Source organism: Ixodes scapularis, unplaced genomic scaffold (genome assembly GCF_016920785.2).
Source record: "Ixodes scapularis isolate PalLabHiFi unplaced genomic scaffold, ASM1692078v2 PGA_scaffold2__306_contigs__length_199485367, whole genome shotgun sequence".
Classification (NCBI taxonomy): Eukaryota; Metazoa; Arthropoda; class Arachnida; order Ixodida; family Ixodidae; genus Ixodes; species Ixodes scapularis.
This window is the reverse complement of record NW_024609857.1, coordinates 30,801,400-30,819,739: the sequence shown is the minus strand read 5'-3', so window position 1 is coordinate 30,819,739 and position 18,340 is coordinate 30,801,400. Positions and strand designations below refer to the sequence as shown.

Here is an 18,340-nt window from a genome sequence, read left to right as displayed (position 1 = left end):
CTCATTGGCTCAGCCTCATAGCAGGGCGCGCGCCCCGTGTTCATGCTCCCCGTGTTCTCTGTGACAAAGAGTTGAAAGTGGTGCCACCCGCTCCAATGTTTACGAAATCGCAGCCAAATGTGAGGTTAGGTCTTGACAGACCAGCAGGCGTGTGTTCGTCGCCTTGAAAAGCGATTCAAGGAAGCGCAATCACGCGCAAACACAGACAAACACGCACACACGCCACAGTTTGTTGTTTGCCCAAAGCAACGGTCCAGTGTGCGTTAAAAACACGCCAAAAAGCGCCCACGCTTGCTTCTTTCGGCAGTCGACCCGTCGTTCATCAAGGATCCGGATCAGAGCTGCGTCTACCTCGTCGGACATTCTCTGGGACTTATGCCCAAGGCGACCGAGCTTCACGTGAACAAGATCCTCAACAACTGGGCCACACTGTAAGACCGCCGTCAAAACTTGCCTTCTTCTCAGGTATCATAAATGAAACGCCTCCGCCCCAGGCGTTCATCTTGTGCAAGCATTGTACGTTACAAATGTTCACTGGTGGCAAAAAAATATTTTTTTTCCGCCATTGCGATTTAAGGGGTCATTGCGAGACGTATCCCCTCCTCGACACTGTTAGTGCGAACAAGCCATCGCCGGTTATTTTTTTTTTTTTTTCTCAGTAAAGAACAACTGCGATAAAAAGTATATACTCGTGGTGGAAAGTTTTCGGTTAGACTCAGCCGACGCCACGAGGTAGTGGGATCGATAGAGCAACGTTAAAAGCGCGAGTCACTCGGCCTTTTCTGCTTATGATTGGTTCATGCGATGACAGACCACGTACGGAAACGTGACGAACACCGCGATGGTGCGCCTTGGACGCTATAAGTGGCAAATTTTGATACCCGCCCTTTCGAAGTTAAATGCGAAAAAACCTGCGTTCGCGCTAACAGTGTCACGCAGTGTGCGTAACAGTGGATTGCTCTTGATAGGAGCTGGTGGGCACTGCGCATGCGCAGGAATTTGTTTTGCGCGAATCGTCTGTGCACGCGCTCATTGGCATCGTTCCCGAGGCTGCCGGAGGAAATGGGCGACCGTACGATAGAGAGAAAATTTTCATCGCATGTGCATTTTCGTGGTGGATTTCCGGGTCCTTGCGAAAATTGAAAGACGCGGATGCCTGCACAGACCCCATGGGCGGTAGCCAGACGACCGACATAGGTTTGGTGCTCCTCTCGAGAACGGTACAGCCGCACTCCATCAAACTACGAAAAGAAGAAAAAAAAAAAAGCGTATAGTGCGGTTAACGTTACAGCTAAATCAATTAAAGGAAAAAAGCGATTGCGCAACGACAGACTCATCGCTCACTTTTGACGACCTGTTTTCCTTCTTTACTGGTTTTAATGACACGTTGCGCAGTGTCTCGCTAGGAGCATTAAAGATAACTGTTGGCCCGACTTTGTAGTCTGCGCCCTCGTCGTTCAACATTTCAAGGATGGTGTTTCTTATTTTTCGCAGAAGGAATCCTACGCGTTAAAATTTTACACGTTCAAAAGAAGAAAAAAAATCCACTGAAAAACAGTTTTAAGGAAAATTTGGCTCACGTCACGACCTTGCAGCCTCGAAGTCTAGCCGCATTTATAAGCAAAATATTGAGAGGGCAGCGCTGTAACCTGGTGTGGCTAGATTTGAGAGTGTTCCCAACTATTCGATCGGGGGTCACGTAATTTAAATGCCGCGTTTTCAATAGACCTCTTGGCGACGTGCGCGACCGAAAGCGTCGCTGTGGTCGACCTTCCACGATTGGCCCAAGAGCTGACTATGACGTCGGAAAGGGTATACCATCGACGGAAATAAGAGGAATGAAAGAACTTTAATTTCGACGGTGTTGGCAGTGTTTCTTTGAGAGCGCAATGATTTCAGGCTTCCACCATGCTATTTACAAACACCATCGAACTTGTTGTTCACAAGGTAATGACGTCACAAGGGGGAACCATAGGAGGGCGCCACCAAAACATCTCGCCGCTAATTGCTCAATTACCCAGGCATCAAGAAAAATGCAGGGATTGGTGTTCAACGCGCCCCACGCGCCCGCCTTTCCCGTATAAAAGATTCGAAGCAAATAACCAAAATAAAACGTTGACGAACGCGCGCGCAAGACGCAATTTGTTTTAGGCATTTGCTTTAGAAAAGTTACTACTGACGAGGCCAGCACGTGCGGCGCGTGGAACACCAAGCATTCTCCTTGATGCTCGGGTAATTCTGGAAAAGGACGAGAGCGTTTGATCGTTTGCAAGTGTCTCCGCCTGTCGACACGCTCTCCTCCTCGCCACACAAATACGCAACGCATGCGCACTTGCGACCAATTTGCGCAAGGGGCGTCCGCCATTAAATTGCTAACGTTCTTCATTGTTTGAGTTGCCCCCTCTCTTAAACCTAGGCTCTCTACCATTTTCTCATATAAAGACGACACCAAGCGGCGAAAGCTCGAAGTGCGATTGGCGTCCGAAAGGACAGTTGCGCCACCTCTCCCGATTCCTCCGAGATTCATTCCGAGTCGCAGAGACAGGAAAGGTAGCACAACACCCCTTCCGGACACCCACCGTAGTTCCAGCTTTCACCGCTGCGCGAGAAGAGCTATCTCGAAGTCCCGGTTTTTCTCCGACTGCATGCGCACACTCGAGGCACAAACGCCAAAACATAACTGAACATTTAGGAAACACATTCTTCGTTAAGCCTCTGCAATTAACTTATTCAAATTTCGCCGCAGCGGTCAAAACCTCGTTTCCCCAACTTCTTTCGGTTCCCTCTCCCGTCCGTAGTTTCCCTCGTATTTACGCACGGACTATTCCACTTTTCGCGTTTGATCATGATAACGGCAGGGAAGTATCGGCGTCTCGCGAGCTTTCGAGCGTGCACGACGCCCAGCCGAAGCACGGTAGAAGGCAACGATCGCGTGCTGAAGGCTGGGCGTCCGAAACGCCTTGCGCTTCGTCATCCCCCGGCCGCGTGTTGGGCTAGCTTTACCGCATTATACTAAAATACAAAAACAAAGTAAAATGTGAAAAAAGAAAGAAGCTTTGTTTAGACATTATTTATTGTGTGCAGCATAAAAGCAAACGACCAGATTTTCTGATGAGGCCTCGATGTCGCGATAGAACATAACTTCGTTAGCAGAACCAATGTTTACAGAAAAACACTCAAAAGAAGTGCAATATTCATGTAATGAAACCAGTATTTGCAAAACACGAAATCGTAACATCGGAACACTTATACAAAAAATCACTATTTTTATTTCTTATTATATTTTATGAAAGTTTCGGTTAAAATATCCTTGTTTTTGCACAATGAATCGCTAGATGTGACGAGTGTATAAATGTCATAGCAATTTAGAATTTGATACGCTAGTACTTGTGCCGCCATGTTCATCCCGATGACACGCCTATGAGCACGAGGTTCTCCATTACGGCCGTGACAACAAACAAACTATTTCAGGCAATTTATTAACATTAATAATAAAAATAAAAGCAAAAAAAAAAAAAAAACGCAGGCAAGCTGGTAAATTACTTTATAATAAATAAAAAGGAAAACGCGACAGGGAACAAGAAAGACGGACGAGCACACGCAGGGTCTCAAAACACAGCTTTTATATCCAGTCTCGGGTTTTTCATTATGTCGTTATTACATTACTGTGTTCTCACCAATGGAGGACCATATACAGTTATTTCTACAAATCTATATTGAGGTTGTAACTAAACAAGGGATGATATGAAAATGTAATTAATAGTGCGGCCCAGCCAGACCTAGTCGAGGCTATATATATATATATATATATATACCGTGTGCGTGTGTGTTTTTTTAACAGGTTTGTTTAAAAAAAAAAGCCTTGCGGTTTGTGTTTATGCAGGCGAGTTATACGGTCAGGGGACATACTATAGGGGGCTAATCATAACGATCAGTCGGATAATTAATTAAAATTTGTTCATTAACTTTTTAAATAATGAAAATAGACATATAATTCCAATTAGAAACTTGCTAAGCGTCATCGAAAACCAAATCAACTCTTTTTATGAAGGCATAAGACAAGGGCAGAATTGTACGGCGTTCTGAAAAAGCGCCCAGTTTGGACGCGTTTTAGGTTTCGGTTTCTTATCGAAGCGCATGTTTGCGGCCGCGGTCCTGCACCCTGGTGGTCGCAGCGCGAAGCCACCCCCTCGGCTCCCTCGTAGGATCGGGGGAAGTAGGGCGTACGTACGTTGCGCTTCTCAGCCACTGGGGAGCAAGACCGAGGGCTCAGAGATATGCTACGATAAGAAACCGAAACCTAGAAACGCGTACAAATAAAGCCTTTCTACAGAACACAGTAAAATGCTTCCCCTGCGTTATATCTTTCTAAAAAGAATTGATTTAGTGGTTTTCGATGACACTGAGCGAGTTTCTAATTGGAACCATATGTCTATTTTCATTAATTAAAGTTAATTAACGAATTTTAATTAATTAGCCGCCTACACAATGTCCCCCTGGCCGTATAAAGGCCGGTTCACACATGCAGCGAAGCGCTAATGTAGCGCTTCTCACGTGTCGTCTGCTACTTATTGTCTGCCATGAACAACAGTATTGATGGTGCGACACAAAGCTGGTGAACGCTCCCGTCAGCACGCGCTTAGCGCGAGGTCAGCGCTACGCTTGTAGCGCTCCGCTACATGTGTGAACAGGCCTTTACTCACCTGCACAAACCGCATAAGTGTGCTTTCTACCATACCTTAAAAAAATAAGGACAAATATCGGGGCTCGTGATGCACGCAGCTCCCGTGTACTCTCGTCCCTAGCCACCTAATAGGCGTATATGGTATGGACGACTAAAAAAATAATAAAACGTTTCAACCTGTAAACAGTAAAATAAAAAAAAATAAAAAAAAAAAATAGAAGGGAGGCAAAACGAGAAAGTGTGACGGTTACGCTTATATATCCTAAATGCCTTCTATTGGCGTGGCGAAGGCAAAACAATGTTTTCGTCCATACTGGAAGTGACGACAATTCAGGGTGACGGCGCCCTTGCGAAAAGGGTCTATATCAGCCGCTGTTTTATATTGAAACTCCCACTGCAAGAGAGACTTGTCATATCAACACTGAGCTTTTTTTATCCGACACGTGCGAGTATGCCAATGTGTCCTGGAAGAGTGCTTTTCCCTCTAACTAGCGGCGGTGCGGCCAAGCGAGGTACGCAGAATCGCAATGTCCTCTCCACGAGTGTCGTTTCCCCTCAGTGCACCGGCGCACAGTGCGAAGCGCACTCAACGGAGCTATCTCTAGCCCGCCTGAAAACACTTGGCAAATATTGCTGGACCTCCGAGTACTGGCAGTGTTCGATAAAAAAAAATCCAATCCAATAGTAGCACGTTAGTCTCGACGATAATCTAAACTTCCTAAAATTCGCACAAGCCAACCATAACGATGCGCCAGTGTCTTTTAGGATAGTCAAATTAGTTTTTGGCCCGATGTTGACGGAAATGTTGCATTTCGGCCAATTGATTTTTTGGCTCAATGTCGGCGGAAATGCCCCATATGTCGGCGACAAGGAGGTTAGAAGTACTAGGAGGGGGCACGTTGTAATATTGGTGAAGCCTAGTCATAAAAAGTTTAAACGATTTTGTGCCCAGCGTGACCGCAGATCTGTCTGGCGATTGGTGCGCGTGACATGTCACGTGCGAGATGGATGGTTGATTGTAGGAGAATTCCTTGCAGGCTTGCGCGCGCTCCGTCCGGTAGGTTTTATCAGATCGAAGGCTAAACTGTGGTGTGTTCTAGTACCCCATAGCTAGACGAAGGCTAGCTACGGTCACGTGATGTGGTGAGAGTAAGGAGGAAAATGCGAAAGAGGCGAGGCGTCAAGGGAGCATGGCTTGTGGAGGCTACGCGGCTGACGTCATGCCCTCTCCTACCCTTCTATTCTCCATGGTCGGCGAATTAGATTTTGGCACAGGGTTGGCGGAAATGTTTCCCATTTCGGCGAATTAACTTTTGGCACTACGTCGACAGAAATGCCTCACATTTCGGTGATCTAGCTTTTGCCATTATGTTGGCAAAAATGCCTCACATTTCGGCGAATTAGCTTTTGTCGCAATGTCGGCGGAAATGCATTTCGGTGAAATGTAGCAGGGTAAGCCCCTTGGTGCAAATGGCGCACCAACCACTTCAGCGCAAGTGCCACATCCTACTGTTAGGTAGATAACCGACCACAGAATATTAATGCATTCTCAATTCTTCCACCATTAGAAATAGATAGAAATTGACAGCAACTACCACTGCCCCTCTCGCAGAGGTGCAGAATCTCACTTCCACGGATACTTACCAGGAGCCTCCAGCGAGCTGGCACCCAAACAGATGATGGCCGACGTAGTGGGTAAGCAAAGTCTGCCCACCTTGTGCCTATTGAATCATAACCATCTGCTAGCGGGACGAAGAAGTGGCAATCCTCTCTCTATCCAGGAGCTCAGCCCGAGGAGATCGTTTTCATGAATGGACTGACCGTGAACTTACACTTGTTGTTGGTGAGTCACTCCTTCCCCATATCAAGTACCTCTTTCTGTTTGACAGCAGCCTGAAGCGACGCACCATATCGTCTGCTACATAAGAACAAAGTCAGTGATGCACCGGCATCTAAACATGTTGTTGCTAAAAGCCTTCTTCCTTTCCTCTACGAGCCGTGTTCAAATTTTATGCGCTCACTGACTTTGTACCAGCATTGGGTTTTCTTACATTGTTACTTTCTGAACCGTTACTGCAAACAAATACTATGTAGGCTGTTTCTCTGTGCCCTGTTGCAGCTGACATACTACAAGCCTGCTGGCAAGCGGTGCAAGATGGTCATAGAGTCGGATGCATTTCCGTCCGATATGGTGGGTAAACACACTTCTTTTGATAAAAACAATCGATGCACTAACAAATGAGAACAAGCCAGTTCCTCACAACCATGCTGTTCTTAACATTCTAGTATGCAGCCCAGTCACAGGTCAGCTTTCATGGCTTGGACGTGGAATCAAACCTCATCCTACTGAAACCCCGCAAGGTACGACTGTCCCCTGCAACGCTGTCTCTTGAACAAGCTTACTTAAAGGTACGCTAAAGATGTTTCTGAGATCGTCTCTTCTTGGTGATAGCTCATTCTACGGTATCTTGGCATCCCAGAAATAGAAAAATTATGCTCGTGTGATGTCTATTTCCTTACTAAAAATGTGATTGAAGTTCATGCCACGCCCCTTCTTGAGCGGAAAAATCTGGAGCACAAAATTCGGCGGAGACGTCGGCAGCGTGACAAATGAGCGTCAGCCAATCACAAGCCGCCTCTCCGAGAGGCGGCTTGCGATTGGTTGATGCGCGCCCGCCGTCACGCAGCCGGCGCCTCCACTGAATTCTGTGCTCCAGAGTTTTCCGCTCAGAAAGAGGCGTGGCACGAAATTCGAACACATTTTTAGTAGGGAAATAGACGTCGCACAAGCATAATTTTTGGATTTCTAAGATGCTTAGAGCCCGTAAGATAAGTTATCACCAAAAACAGACAATCCCAGCAATGTCCTTAGTGCACCTTTAAATTGCCTAGGACAGTGATATATTTACAGACACAACATTCAATAGTGCTTTTAAGCTGCAAAAAGCTATCCTGCGTCCGTCTTCAAGAATGATTGATATCCTTCATTAGTGCACTGACCTGTTGCATGAGCTTAACAAAAGCAGAGACAATTGGATTGATTTTAATCTTGGAACAAATGGGTCAGAAAAGTTTTTAGGAATACGGTTACGACATTTAAAGTTTTTAAACTGCTTTTAAAGTTCTACTAGTGCTTTTAAAAGTTCTACTACAGGTGCTAGGGCCTCGTAAGAAGAGAATCTCGTCTTCTTTTTCTCTATCCCCCCAGATGTTTTTGTCCTAAATAAAGAATACAGTACAATACTGAGCTTATGAAGTCTGAAGGTACAAGTGAAAATGTGGATTTTTCCTTTAGATGGACACCATACCCCTTTTTGTCTGAAAGGCTAACTCATAGTTGGAAAGGAGAAAAGAAAAGAATCTCCCTTCTTCAATAGCTGGTTACAAGTAAAACTAATCCAATGACTCTCCATCGAGTTCCCCAGAATGTACCTTTTGAGCACGAACTCTGTACAAAAAGGGGCCCTTTCCTCCCCTCATATATGAACATTAGAAGAGAGAGGGGGAAAGGATTTTCAGCCCTGCTGGAGAGTTTCCAGGTGGGCCTCTAATGCAGCGGAAGAGCAAAACGGTGCAGAGCCACGAGCACAAAGTTTGATAGTTGTTGCGTACATGCCAAAGGTCTTGCTCTTCCCATGGCTGTCCTGGGATACAAACCACACGCGCAGACAAAAAACGAGCTGTTTTGGGACGACGAGGACATTGGAGTCTGACCCATAAGGTGTTTCCACCAAAGGGCGAGCACCTCCTGAGAGAAGAGGACATCCTGGAACTGATCGAGAACGAGGGAGACACGATTGCCGTCCTGCTCCTTCCTGGCATCCAGTACTACACGGGGCAGCGGTTCAATGTCAAGCGACTCACTGACGCCGCACGAAGCAAGGTACGACATGCTCGACACAATTTTGTGCAACTGAGAATGCAAGCGGCAAAGAACCGTGCTGCCAGGGAGACCCATTTTCGCTTAAATAAAACAAACTCTGAGAAATCGGTTGCCTCGTCCGGGCCGCACAATTTGAAAATTTGAAGACAAAAAAGCTTAGCTGATGGTATGTCTTCTCAAGTGCACAAACCGAACCCAAAAAATTGTAGAGCTCATCCACTTCATATGAAGCTGGAGGACCAGCGAAGTTGTTAACTTTACGACAACTATACGATTTACGTATGATTGCAATGAAGACACATACACGACTTTGTTGTTTAATTGTCTTTATTGAATTCTTAGTGACTAAAGTGATCATTGCCTTATGGTCACTTATGGGCAAGTTCTAAACTCAATTTTTCGAGGCATACCTCGAGGACAGTTTTTTCCGATTGAGCCCAAGTCTTTTTATCAGCATTGCGGAAGCAAAAAAGAAGAAGGTTAGATCGGCGCGTTCTGCGCTCAGCCTCGTCGCAGCGCACTCTGAGCCGAGATAAGTCGGTGACCGTAGATGATAACAAGGGATCAGGACCTCACTATCTAATAATGCCAAGGAAGGCTGATTCAAACAAGTTGCCCCTTTTTTTTCTTTTTTATACTTGCCACGATCAATCAGAACAAAGGAGCGCCGTTTGAGCGGGAGTTCTTTGTTAACATCCATGGACACATTTTTTTACAGATCCTTGCACATAACAGCTTCGCTGTAAAATGATGCCTGTGAAATCCAATCTCAATGGGTATACAAGTATAGGCTCAATGTTAAATGTAGCCACACTCTGCACAAACACATTCCTCTTTTCTCTTCCAAGGGCTGCCTGGTTCTGTGGGACATGGCTCACGCTGTCTGCAATGTGGAACTCAAGCTCAACGAATGGGGCGTCGACCTGGCTGTCTGGTGCACCTATAAGGTAGGTTTACTCAACATTGCTCCACAATCGAGGAAATGCAACTAGAAAAGGCAGTTGTTTATTACTTTAACCACATAATACACAGTATGGGACCTCAGCCAGCATGCTGCTTCTCAACATTGCACTTTCAATATTCCTTTCTCCTGTGGGACAGCCAGCACTCCTGCTGTCAGATGTTTGTGAAACATAGATCGCAACAAATTGCGCTGCGAGCTCCGAGGATAACTTTCAAGGGGTTGTGGACAATGCTGTGTACGCAAATTTTGAGTTTCACATCAATTGCAATGATGAAGGGTGCCAACAGAAACCAATATGCTTTTACATAACTTTTGTGCCTGGCTTCCATCACACACCACACACAAATGCAAGCTTCGGTATGTGTAACGGCCTTTCTTTAGGCACTTACCGAACATGAAGTGACATAAAACAAGTTGATAAAATTGAAGGGCTGAGAAAGCAAGGTAGATGTAATACCTCTGGAAAAAGAAGGGGATTTGAGAGGACAGCACTCTTGCATAAAGCAATGGTGTGCATTCGGTTTAACAAACTGGCAAAGTTGCAGTCCGTTTGCATCCTTGCATATTTCCAGTGGAACAGTTTTACAGCGCTATCCATATTTCTTTCTTGGGGGGCATAAAAAAAAAAAAAAAAAAAAGATTGAGGTACACCTCAGCATTTCTTATGAGTTGTGAATGCGAAAGCATGTAAATCAATCTTGCTGTAGATAGTTGAGCGTGTTGGTTTCTAATTTACGATACGGAAAGAGGGGGATGGAAGACAGAGACAAGACAGGCTATCGACTTACGCAGTTGGCGCACTGACTGGCGCTGACGGACACGCAGCGCCATGAGGTGGCGGGGGGGTGCTGCGTGTCCGGCAAATGGGTGCCTGGTCGTCGCAGGCTAGCCAATGGGATCGCAGCGAAGTAAAAGGTGCCGTTGGCTGTGGATGCACGCTAGCCAATGGGATTGAAGCGATGTAAATGAGCCGTTTAGCTCTTTTGCTCCATAAGACCAGTTAATGCTTTCGCATTAAAAAGAAAAACAAACCTTTCCCTCCAAACATTTAACTGAGGTTGTCAGTAAAAACTAGGCAGAACTTTCTCAAGGAATCCACCATTTAGATCTAATCTTCATTACTTGACACTTTTGAAAGGTGGTGCATCTTTGACAAGACTGACAATATTGGATGGCATCAATATGTATATACTAAGTTTAGATGCTAGACTTGATTGACAACCTTCATTATCTCAGAAGTCCCTTTAAGAGCTGCCAACACCTGAATGCTTCAGCAGCAATTTCCTCACTTTCCACTTCTGTGTGAGTTGTCAACCATCCGTTACTTCATTTTGGTTGGCTCGTAAAAGTATGCTACATACAAACAGAATTCAGATGCCCTAGATCACTAGATGTGCCTGGCTTGTTGTGATCTAATTGTTCAGAGAGTTTCCCTGCTGATGGTTTCCTGTCCCTGAACTGGTAATTTCATGTTCATGACAAGTAACTGTGATACAAAAACTCGTGCCCTATTAGAAATACAACAGCTTCATGCAGTTCACAAATGATATGAGGCTATAGGTACACCACTGTCTCAAGCACAGAAAAAAAACTTTTACTGGCCGCTAAACCCCAACTATCAGAAAAACTTCAGCAATGCTAGGAAGTGATGACAAAGGACTCACAAAAATGGTTACAAACAACTTATTTTGTGCCTGGCATTCATGGCATCTCCAAATAGAGTTCTCCTTGATCTTCCAGCAGAGGCAAGTAGCCATGATTAGACAGCATATGGTTTCAAATAAGGTACTGGTGAACAGGTAAACTACTGTAGTGATGAGAAATAATGTAACACCAGAAAAGAACAAAGGCAAGGACACTACAAATTTTGTAATGCTTTCCCTAGAACTGTCCTGTTTGCTGTGTCTGTATGGAAAGCAGACACAGTAGTTCACTCAAAGGCAAGGCAATCTGTGAGCAAGCACTGGGTGCCTTCCTTGTCACACAGCTTGAAAAGAGCTAATCACTGCAATTTGTGAAAAATGACCAGCGAAAGCCGGAGCCAAAATCACGAATATTCAAAACCGTAGTAATTTGTGCTGGCTGACTGAGCACGATGACTGCGTGTACAGAAATAAAGTGCAGTTTGCATTGTTGGGTCCAAACGTGACCTGTGCTTTGTCATTCGCTAATCTCTTCATGCACATTGTGTTGGTAGACCTCTGAACGTGTCGCAGAAAGAAAAACTCCCAGGCATTGTTTATCAAAGGTTCAGGAAAGCAACAGGAGAGAAAACCTGTCCTTAGGTCGATGATTCTTACCTTACTTCTACAGTCGTCTTCGAGTATTGCTTTAGGTCCATCTTAATGATGTAGCGATCTGCTACAGCGAAGTGTATATATGGCCACAATCTGCTGCCCGAAATTAAAGTGCTGCTGTCGACTGGAAATGATGATGATGATAACCGAGAAGTCAAGCAGTACGACGGCAGAACCGAGATCACCAGAAGCATCCTTGTAGAATCACGCAGATTGTCAGTGCAAGGTCCAATGAGCAAGAGGCACATAGAACAAAATTAAAAACTCAGAAGTGGAGGTAATCGGACAATGTCCATGACGGAATGCTCGCAACGTGAGCTTGATCTGTCAATAAACAACCCAGTTTGAATAATAACTTTCCTGGGCACCCTTCATTTATCAGAGTTTCACCGCAGCCAACAAAATTACGTGTGTGGAGCGAAACCGCCCTACACTACAACGGTTCAAAAATGGAGCTGATTTCAACGTCAAAGAACATAAAAGCGAAAATCTTGTAAATGCAGTGTAGCAAATAATAAAGTAGCGAACAGACCTTTCTGGAAATTACCACAAGGCCTCTTACCGAAACCACTTGCACCGGGCGGCGCGGGAAATTGTGGGGCCGTTCCAATGCACGCTCCCGGCTTGTATGCTCTGTGCATCCAGGAAGCAGCGTATTTCCTTCATTGTTACCACTGCAAAACAAACAAAAAAGCAAAGCAATTACATTATTAAGTTGATATGTACCCTGTTTTGTTATCGCCCTGCTTTCTTTGCGTTCTGAAATCGCAAAATTCTAAAGCAAAGTGAACTGCTCCTTCTATTCATGGGTGCTCCCTCACGCACCGTACATTGAATTGCCGTACTGCGTCGAAAAGACGGGAGGCACTGCATGTTTCCGGAATGGTCTATTCCTGTTCCACGCTTTAGCAATGTGAATTGCCTCGAAAACACTAATAAGCCAAGACCGGAAAAAAAAAAAGGTTTATATAGTTGACTTATTAAAGTGACAACAGTTTGCTTTGTCAATTGAAAAGGTTAAATCTGTGTTTACGTGCCAGTACATCCTTAAAGGGACATTGACAGGGTATTTATGCTTGCGAAGGTTTTCATTTGTTCATGACATTTGAGCGCTCAACTACCCAGCACACAATTTGCGGCTCGAAATTTGTTTTCTTTCCGCCCAAAAGTTGCCGATCAAGATCTGGCAGGTTTGAGTCGCGCTCACTCCCTTCTTCGCGGTCACGTGCCGTTTTCTATGGTTTAGTGACAACCACCAAAGATAATCAAAGTCGTGGGTAATCGAAAAAAATATGATACCCATTTTTTGTGGCTTCTAAAAAAACTGCAAATACATTGATTGAAAAAACAAAGTTGCACAGTCAAGTGACTTCCGGTAACTTTCTCCTCCTCTATATTTCTACTTCCTCCCCAGTCCAGTTTCGGTTTCTGTTTCGAGCAGTTGCGTTTTCCAAATTTGATTGCCTGGCAAAAAAATAAAACATTTTTGAGGGGTGTCAGTGTCCCTTTAATGCCTGGCAAACTCTGAACAATTCACCTTCAACGGAATGGTGAAGGAGCGAATGAGTCTTCGCAGAATGACCAAAGGCCACGCTTCCACACCTTTGATGCCGCCCTCGCGGTGTTTTTTCTTGCAGTACATGAACTCTGGTCCGGGGTCCATGGGCGTTGCGTTTGTGAGCAACGCATTCCGCGAGACCAACCCTCAACTCCCTGCTCTGAGGGGTTGGTGGGGCAACCACCCCAAGACCAAGTTCGTGATGAGACCTCGTGAGTATGTCACAGCCGGGCGAATCTCAGTATCTGGCAGAGTGACTGCACGTTGGTGCCCAAATCCCAGCCACGTGGGTTCTTTGTAGCGTGACGCAGAGCCACTCATCCCCAAAGAGTTTAGAGGTCCCTCGAAGAGGGATGGTTTATGGACACTTTTAGTGCATGCCAGATATGGGCCTATCATACCCCCCAAAAAAAATGCTATTCACTGAGTGCGCATATGGGACGCAAATTTAACCCCGTCAAGTAATACCAGGTAACACACCTGGCGTGAGCGAAAGAATTACGATTTTTTTTGTGTACCACACTTGTTACTAGATGTGCACAGCAACAAACTACAACTAAAGCGGTGAATGCCACGAGCGTGGGCGACGCGACGCCAAAGTTGCAGGCCATGGTGTTACGTGAGCCAAAAGTCGGAATTTAACGCTTCCGCTACTTCTCGCACAGAACACCTAGCAAGTCCAAGTAAAAGCAAACGAGCAGTGTATGCTGCCCATTAAAGGTTCTAACCCTCGTACCAAGTAGTTTCACAAATCGTCCGTGATCTTTAAAGAAAGTACAACGTCTTGTTAAGGCAAAGCAAGTTGGATGGCAGATGTTTAGGCAGCGTGAGACTGATCTGCCGTAGTATTTAGTTGGTTTCAGTATGACTGCAACCCTGGGGCTCTAAACTTGTCAAACAAAAAGTTGGGGCCGAAGTTCACGAAGCGCACCGATTTGACGTCCAATCGGCGCGCTCCGCAAACTTTGGGCTCCAACTTTGTGCTTGACGAGTTTAGGGCCCCAGGGGTCTTTTAACATGTCATGCAGTGGTGATGCACAATCGCACACTAGTACAATGTTTATCCAGATCAAAACAGGCAGGGTATGTGGCGATTGAACCCAGGAACCCTGGGTTTCGCAGCATTGACTTCCACTCTCCGTGCTCGAAGCTTTGGCAAGCTAACACGCTCGGCCACTGATACCCCACTGTATCGTTCAAAACGGTTTAGTGACTTTTATTCACCTCTTGAGTAACTTTCATGACAGCTTTAAGTTTCGGTAAAGATTTCCCAAAAAGGGCTGCTGATGGCAATGTGCAACAGAAGCTCGCTAAAATGTAGAGCAGACGACAGGCATTGTATGCATCGCTGCACACTGAGTAAGGGTTTTGGGGGAAGTTGTGTTCCTGAGTGCTTAAAGGGATGGTGAACCGAAATTTGGATTTCAGAAAAAACAATGCAGGAGATGTGGGCGGGACGCTACAATCCCTACAACACTACTCGTAAGGTGATATCTCGAATGGACGGCCGTATTTTTGGGAAAAAGAGGTCGAGATTGAACCAGGCCGACGAGACGTGCGACGTCAAGATACCTAGTTGCCTCCTCTCTTCGCTTCGCTCCCTCAAAGCAGCGAGGCGGAGAAGACGCAGGGCCGTTAGCTCTTCTTCTCGGAGAAACATGACGTGAACATTTCTGTCAAATGCGCCTCCTTTTCTTGAAAAATACGGTCATCGGTTTGAGATATCGCTGTACGAGTGATGTTTTGGTGTTTGTAGCATCCCGTTGCACGCTTTTGCCGCGCGTTTTGTGGAATCCAGATTTCGGTTCAGCATCCCTTTAAAGGCAGTGGCGTAGCCAAGAATTTTTTTTTTAAGGGGCTGGTGGCTAGGATGTTTACGATCTGGGGTGCGGAAAGGGGGGGGGGGGGGGGTCGAAATGCATGTGTATATCATAGGGTCAGCTGGATTTTGGGGGGGGGGGGGAGGGGGCTGAAGCCCCGTAGGCGCCCCCCCTGGTTACGTACCTGCTTAAAAGTATACTGAACCCAAACTTCGAGCTCACAAAACAAGGCTGGACTGATAGGCGGGATACTGCAAAACCCGAAAACATTATTCACACAGCGATATCTCTAACGGATCGCCATAGTTCTGGAAAAGAAGTGTGCGAATGAACATGGCCGACAAGACGAGTCACGTGACGATTCTCATTGCCTCTCCTCCTTCCTTCCTGTGGTCGAGCCGGTGAACTGAAGCGAGGAGGAGAGAAGCGGGGCCGCTTCCCTTCATTCCCAACTGTTCCAGGAGGATCGAGACTACATAGCCCTTGCTTGATTGCGCCCTTTTTTTCTCAAAAGTACCGCCATCCGTCTGAGATCTCAGTGTGTTGTTTTGGAGTTCGTAACGTTCCGTTCAACAGTTCTGCAGCCTTATCTTGCGAAATCCTAATTTCGATTCAGTATCCCTTTAAAGGGGTTAGGAGACGAAAATTAAACGGGCAGATTATTCTTGAAATGGAATGTTCATAGGCTACTTAGTATATACCCTTAAGTTTCGCGATTTTTAGAGCTCTAGTAATTTATATAATCAAGTTACGAATCTTGATCAGTTTCACCTGGCGACCAGGCAACACCGGCCAAGTTAAGCATGCCATTTTGCCCCTACATACACGCAATCTTGAATGCTCTCTCATTCTAGGCGCCCCCCTGATCGCCCAAGCTTGTCTCGCCACGGTACAATCAACATTACTCGCGTAACTCGGTTACTTTAACGCTATTCTTGCTCTCGCCTCCGGCCCTTTGACCTTCCACCCTGCATGTACCTGCGAGATTGCCACAGACGATGGCGAGTTTGTCCCCGAGTCGTCGTCGCCGGAGCTGGTCGCCAGAGGGTCACAGTGAAAATGACCAGCTTCCACTATCTTTTAATAGCAATCAGTCTCGTCGCTGCTGCGATCAGCGTCGAAGACTTTGACGAAACGAGTGATGCTGTAGACGTAATCATCACAAACTGCATGCTTGAAACGTGGAAGGTAAATGAGGAAGCTGAAGCTTGAGACACCGAGAGAGCCAGGTCTGTGAGTGCGTGCAAGGGTAGCCACGCATGGCAGGCGACATCACCAGCCCCACAATCACGGCAGCCTTTTCGAATGGGGCAACTCCGAGGGTCCCGCACATAAATCAATCTATCCACGAAACTATGGCACCATTTATAAAACAAATTTAGCAAAAATACAGGAATGGGTCCTAGCAGTATAGTTATCTCATGTTTTATGTTTTGCATGTCGAGGCTCATACTCACTTTCACGTTCACAAGTGATCACTACGCATCTGTTTTGAACCTCTCAACAAAATTTTTATTTTTTAGTTTTAGTCTTCAAACGGGCACCATAATATGACAACACCTTGTTAAATTGGCACACTGTAACATACTGAGCAAGTGCCCGTTCAAAAGTTGGAGACAATCACGGAAGAATGCGAATGGTCATTTCTTAGGACCGAGAGCAGAAAAGTAGAAAGGACAATAGGGTAAGCCCTTATTCTTTGATTACGACAGAAAGGTTGACGAGCAGCACAGGGGTCTGGTGGAACCCCTTATTTTTAAAGCAGCCGCACCCCTTTTCTCAAGCCTGCTTCGCACTGGCACTCTTGCACTAAGCTTCACCACTTCGCATCGGTGCAGGCACTTAAAGGTTCATTACTTAGCACTGGCTTTCGGGAGAAGCAGCAAACGCGAAGGGGCACCTCGGGTAACTCGGTGGGCGCTTAATATGTCCTTTGCTTGTATATTTCAAATGTTTCATAAGTAGATGGTTGGTGCTCATTATGGACATCTGTGCATGCTTGCAATTTTATGGTATTTCTAACATAGTTGTAAAGCAGATTTTTTTTTTTTTTTTTTTTTTTTTTTTTTTTTTTTTTTCGCGTTTTGGTTTTAAAAGAGGTTATATGTAATGAGCAACACTTTGTCAAGTTTGCATACTTATGAAAAGGGTCTACAAACTCGCCTTGTATGTACGTGGTGCGTTGCTTTGCAGAATTCGACCCGTGTCCGTCGGCCGATGTGTTCAAGCTGTCCAACTCCTCGCCACTCCTAGTGGGTCCAATCATGGCGACACTGGAGGTAAGGCACAGACATTTGCATTGCGTCATCAGCTGCGGATTGCACTCGTATAACGCTTTAAAAACGTGACATTTGCTGGGCCTCATTTGCACAGCTCATTAGGCGGATTCCAGATGACGGCTTGTTCACACGCTCTACAGCAGAGGTTCTCAAACTTCTTTATGTCAAAGAAATGCCTGTCGAGTTAGGATGAAAGCCAATGGAGCCTAAAAAGAAACTGAGGTGATGGAACTGACGATGTCACACCTGATTGACTAGAGGCTCAAATGTCGAAAGACCAAGAAAGGCATCATTTGAGCCTCTTACCAATCAGACGCGATATCGTCGCTTCTGTCACTTTCGTTTCCTTTTAGGAGAAATGAAACAATTGTCGAACATAGCCATCCTGGATGGGAAGTAACGGAAATCTTTGCTCCATAACGCAAGACGTTAACTCACTTATTATACAAGAAATAGTGCAATCTTTATGTGCCCATATAAAGATTGCAAACTCCATATTCATAATTTACAAAGCCATTGTTTTAATTAATGGTTCCCATAATTGCAAGACTCAGAATCCGGCCCTCCAACTGGGAAGGATCTACATCTCTGCTTTAGTGCTAACTTTAGTCATTCTATATCTGATGCACAACAATTGTGCGATGACTCTGTCTAAACAAGCTTTCGTAGTGTTTATGCCATTTTTATATATGACAATTTTCTTTCTGTCCTTCCCCCGCTTGGGCCTCGGCTTGCATAGCTGTTGCTTACAAAAAATAAGAAATGAAGCATCTTGGTTTCTCAGGCATATATACCACTAGACTCATTGAATATTCCGGAAGTACTGCATTCCGCAGCACCCACTTGAAATGGAAA

General features: G+C 45.5%; 1 protein-coding gene across 3 annotated transcripts in view; it reads left to right on the top strand.

Annotated features, from left to right (window-relative positions):
• The window catches only part of LOC8050822 (kynureninase), a 59,692-nt gene that overhangs the window by 39,312 nt on the left and 2,040 nt on the right, over nt 1–18,340 (top strand). For all 3 annotated transcript variants that reach the window (XM_040210077.3, XM_040210072.3, XM_029983246.4), the window contains exons 3-11: nt 308–431; nt 6,297–6,379; nt 6,466–6,527; nt 6,804–6,875; nt 6,971–7,045; nt 8,421–8,567; nt 9,416–9,514; nt 13,466–13,598; nt 17,400–17,485. In XM_040210077.3, the coding sequence (XP_040066011.2) occupies nt 308–431; nt 6,297–6,379; nt 6,466–6,527; nt 6,804–6,875; nt 6,971–7,045; nt 8,421–8,567; nt 9,416–9,514; nt 13,466–13,598; nt 17,400–17,485 (881 nt within the window). The remainder of the gene's footprint in view (nt 1–307; nt 432–6,296; nt 6,380–6,465; nt 6,528–6,803; nt 6,876–6,970; nt 7,046–8,420; nt 8,568–9,415; nt 9,515–13,465; nt 13,599–17,399; nt 17,486–18,340) is intronic.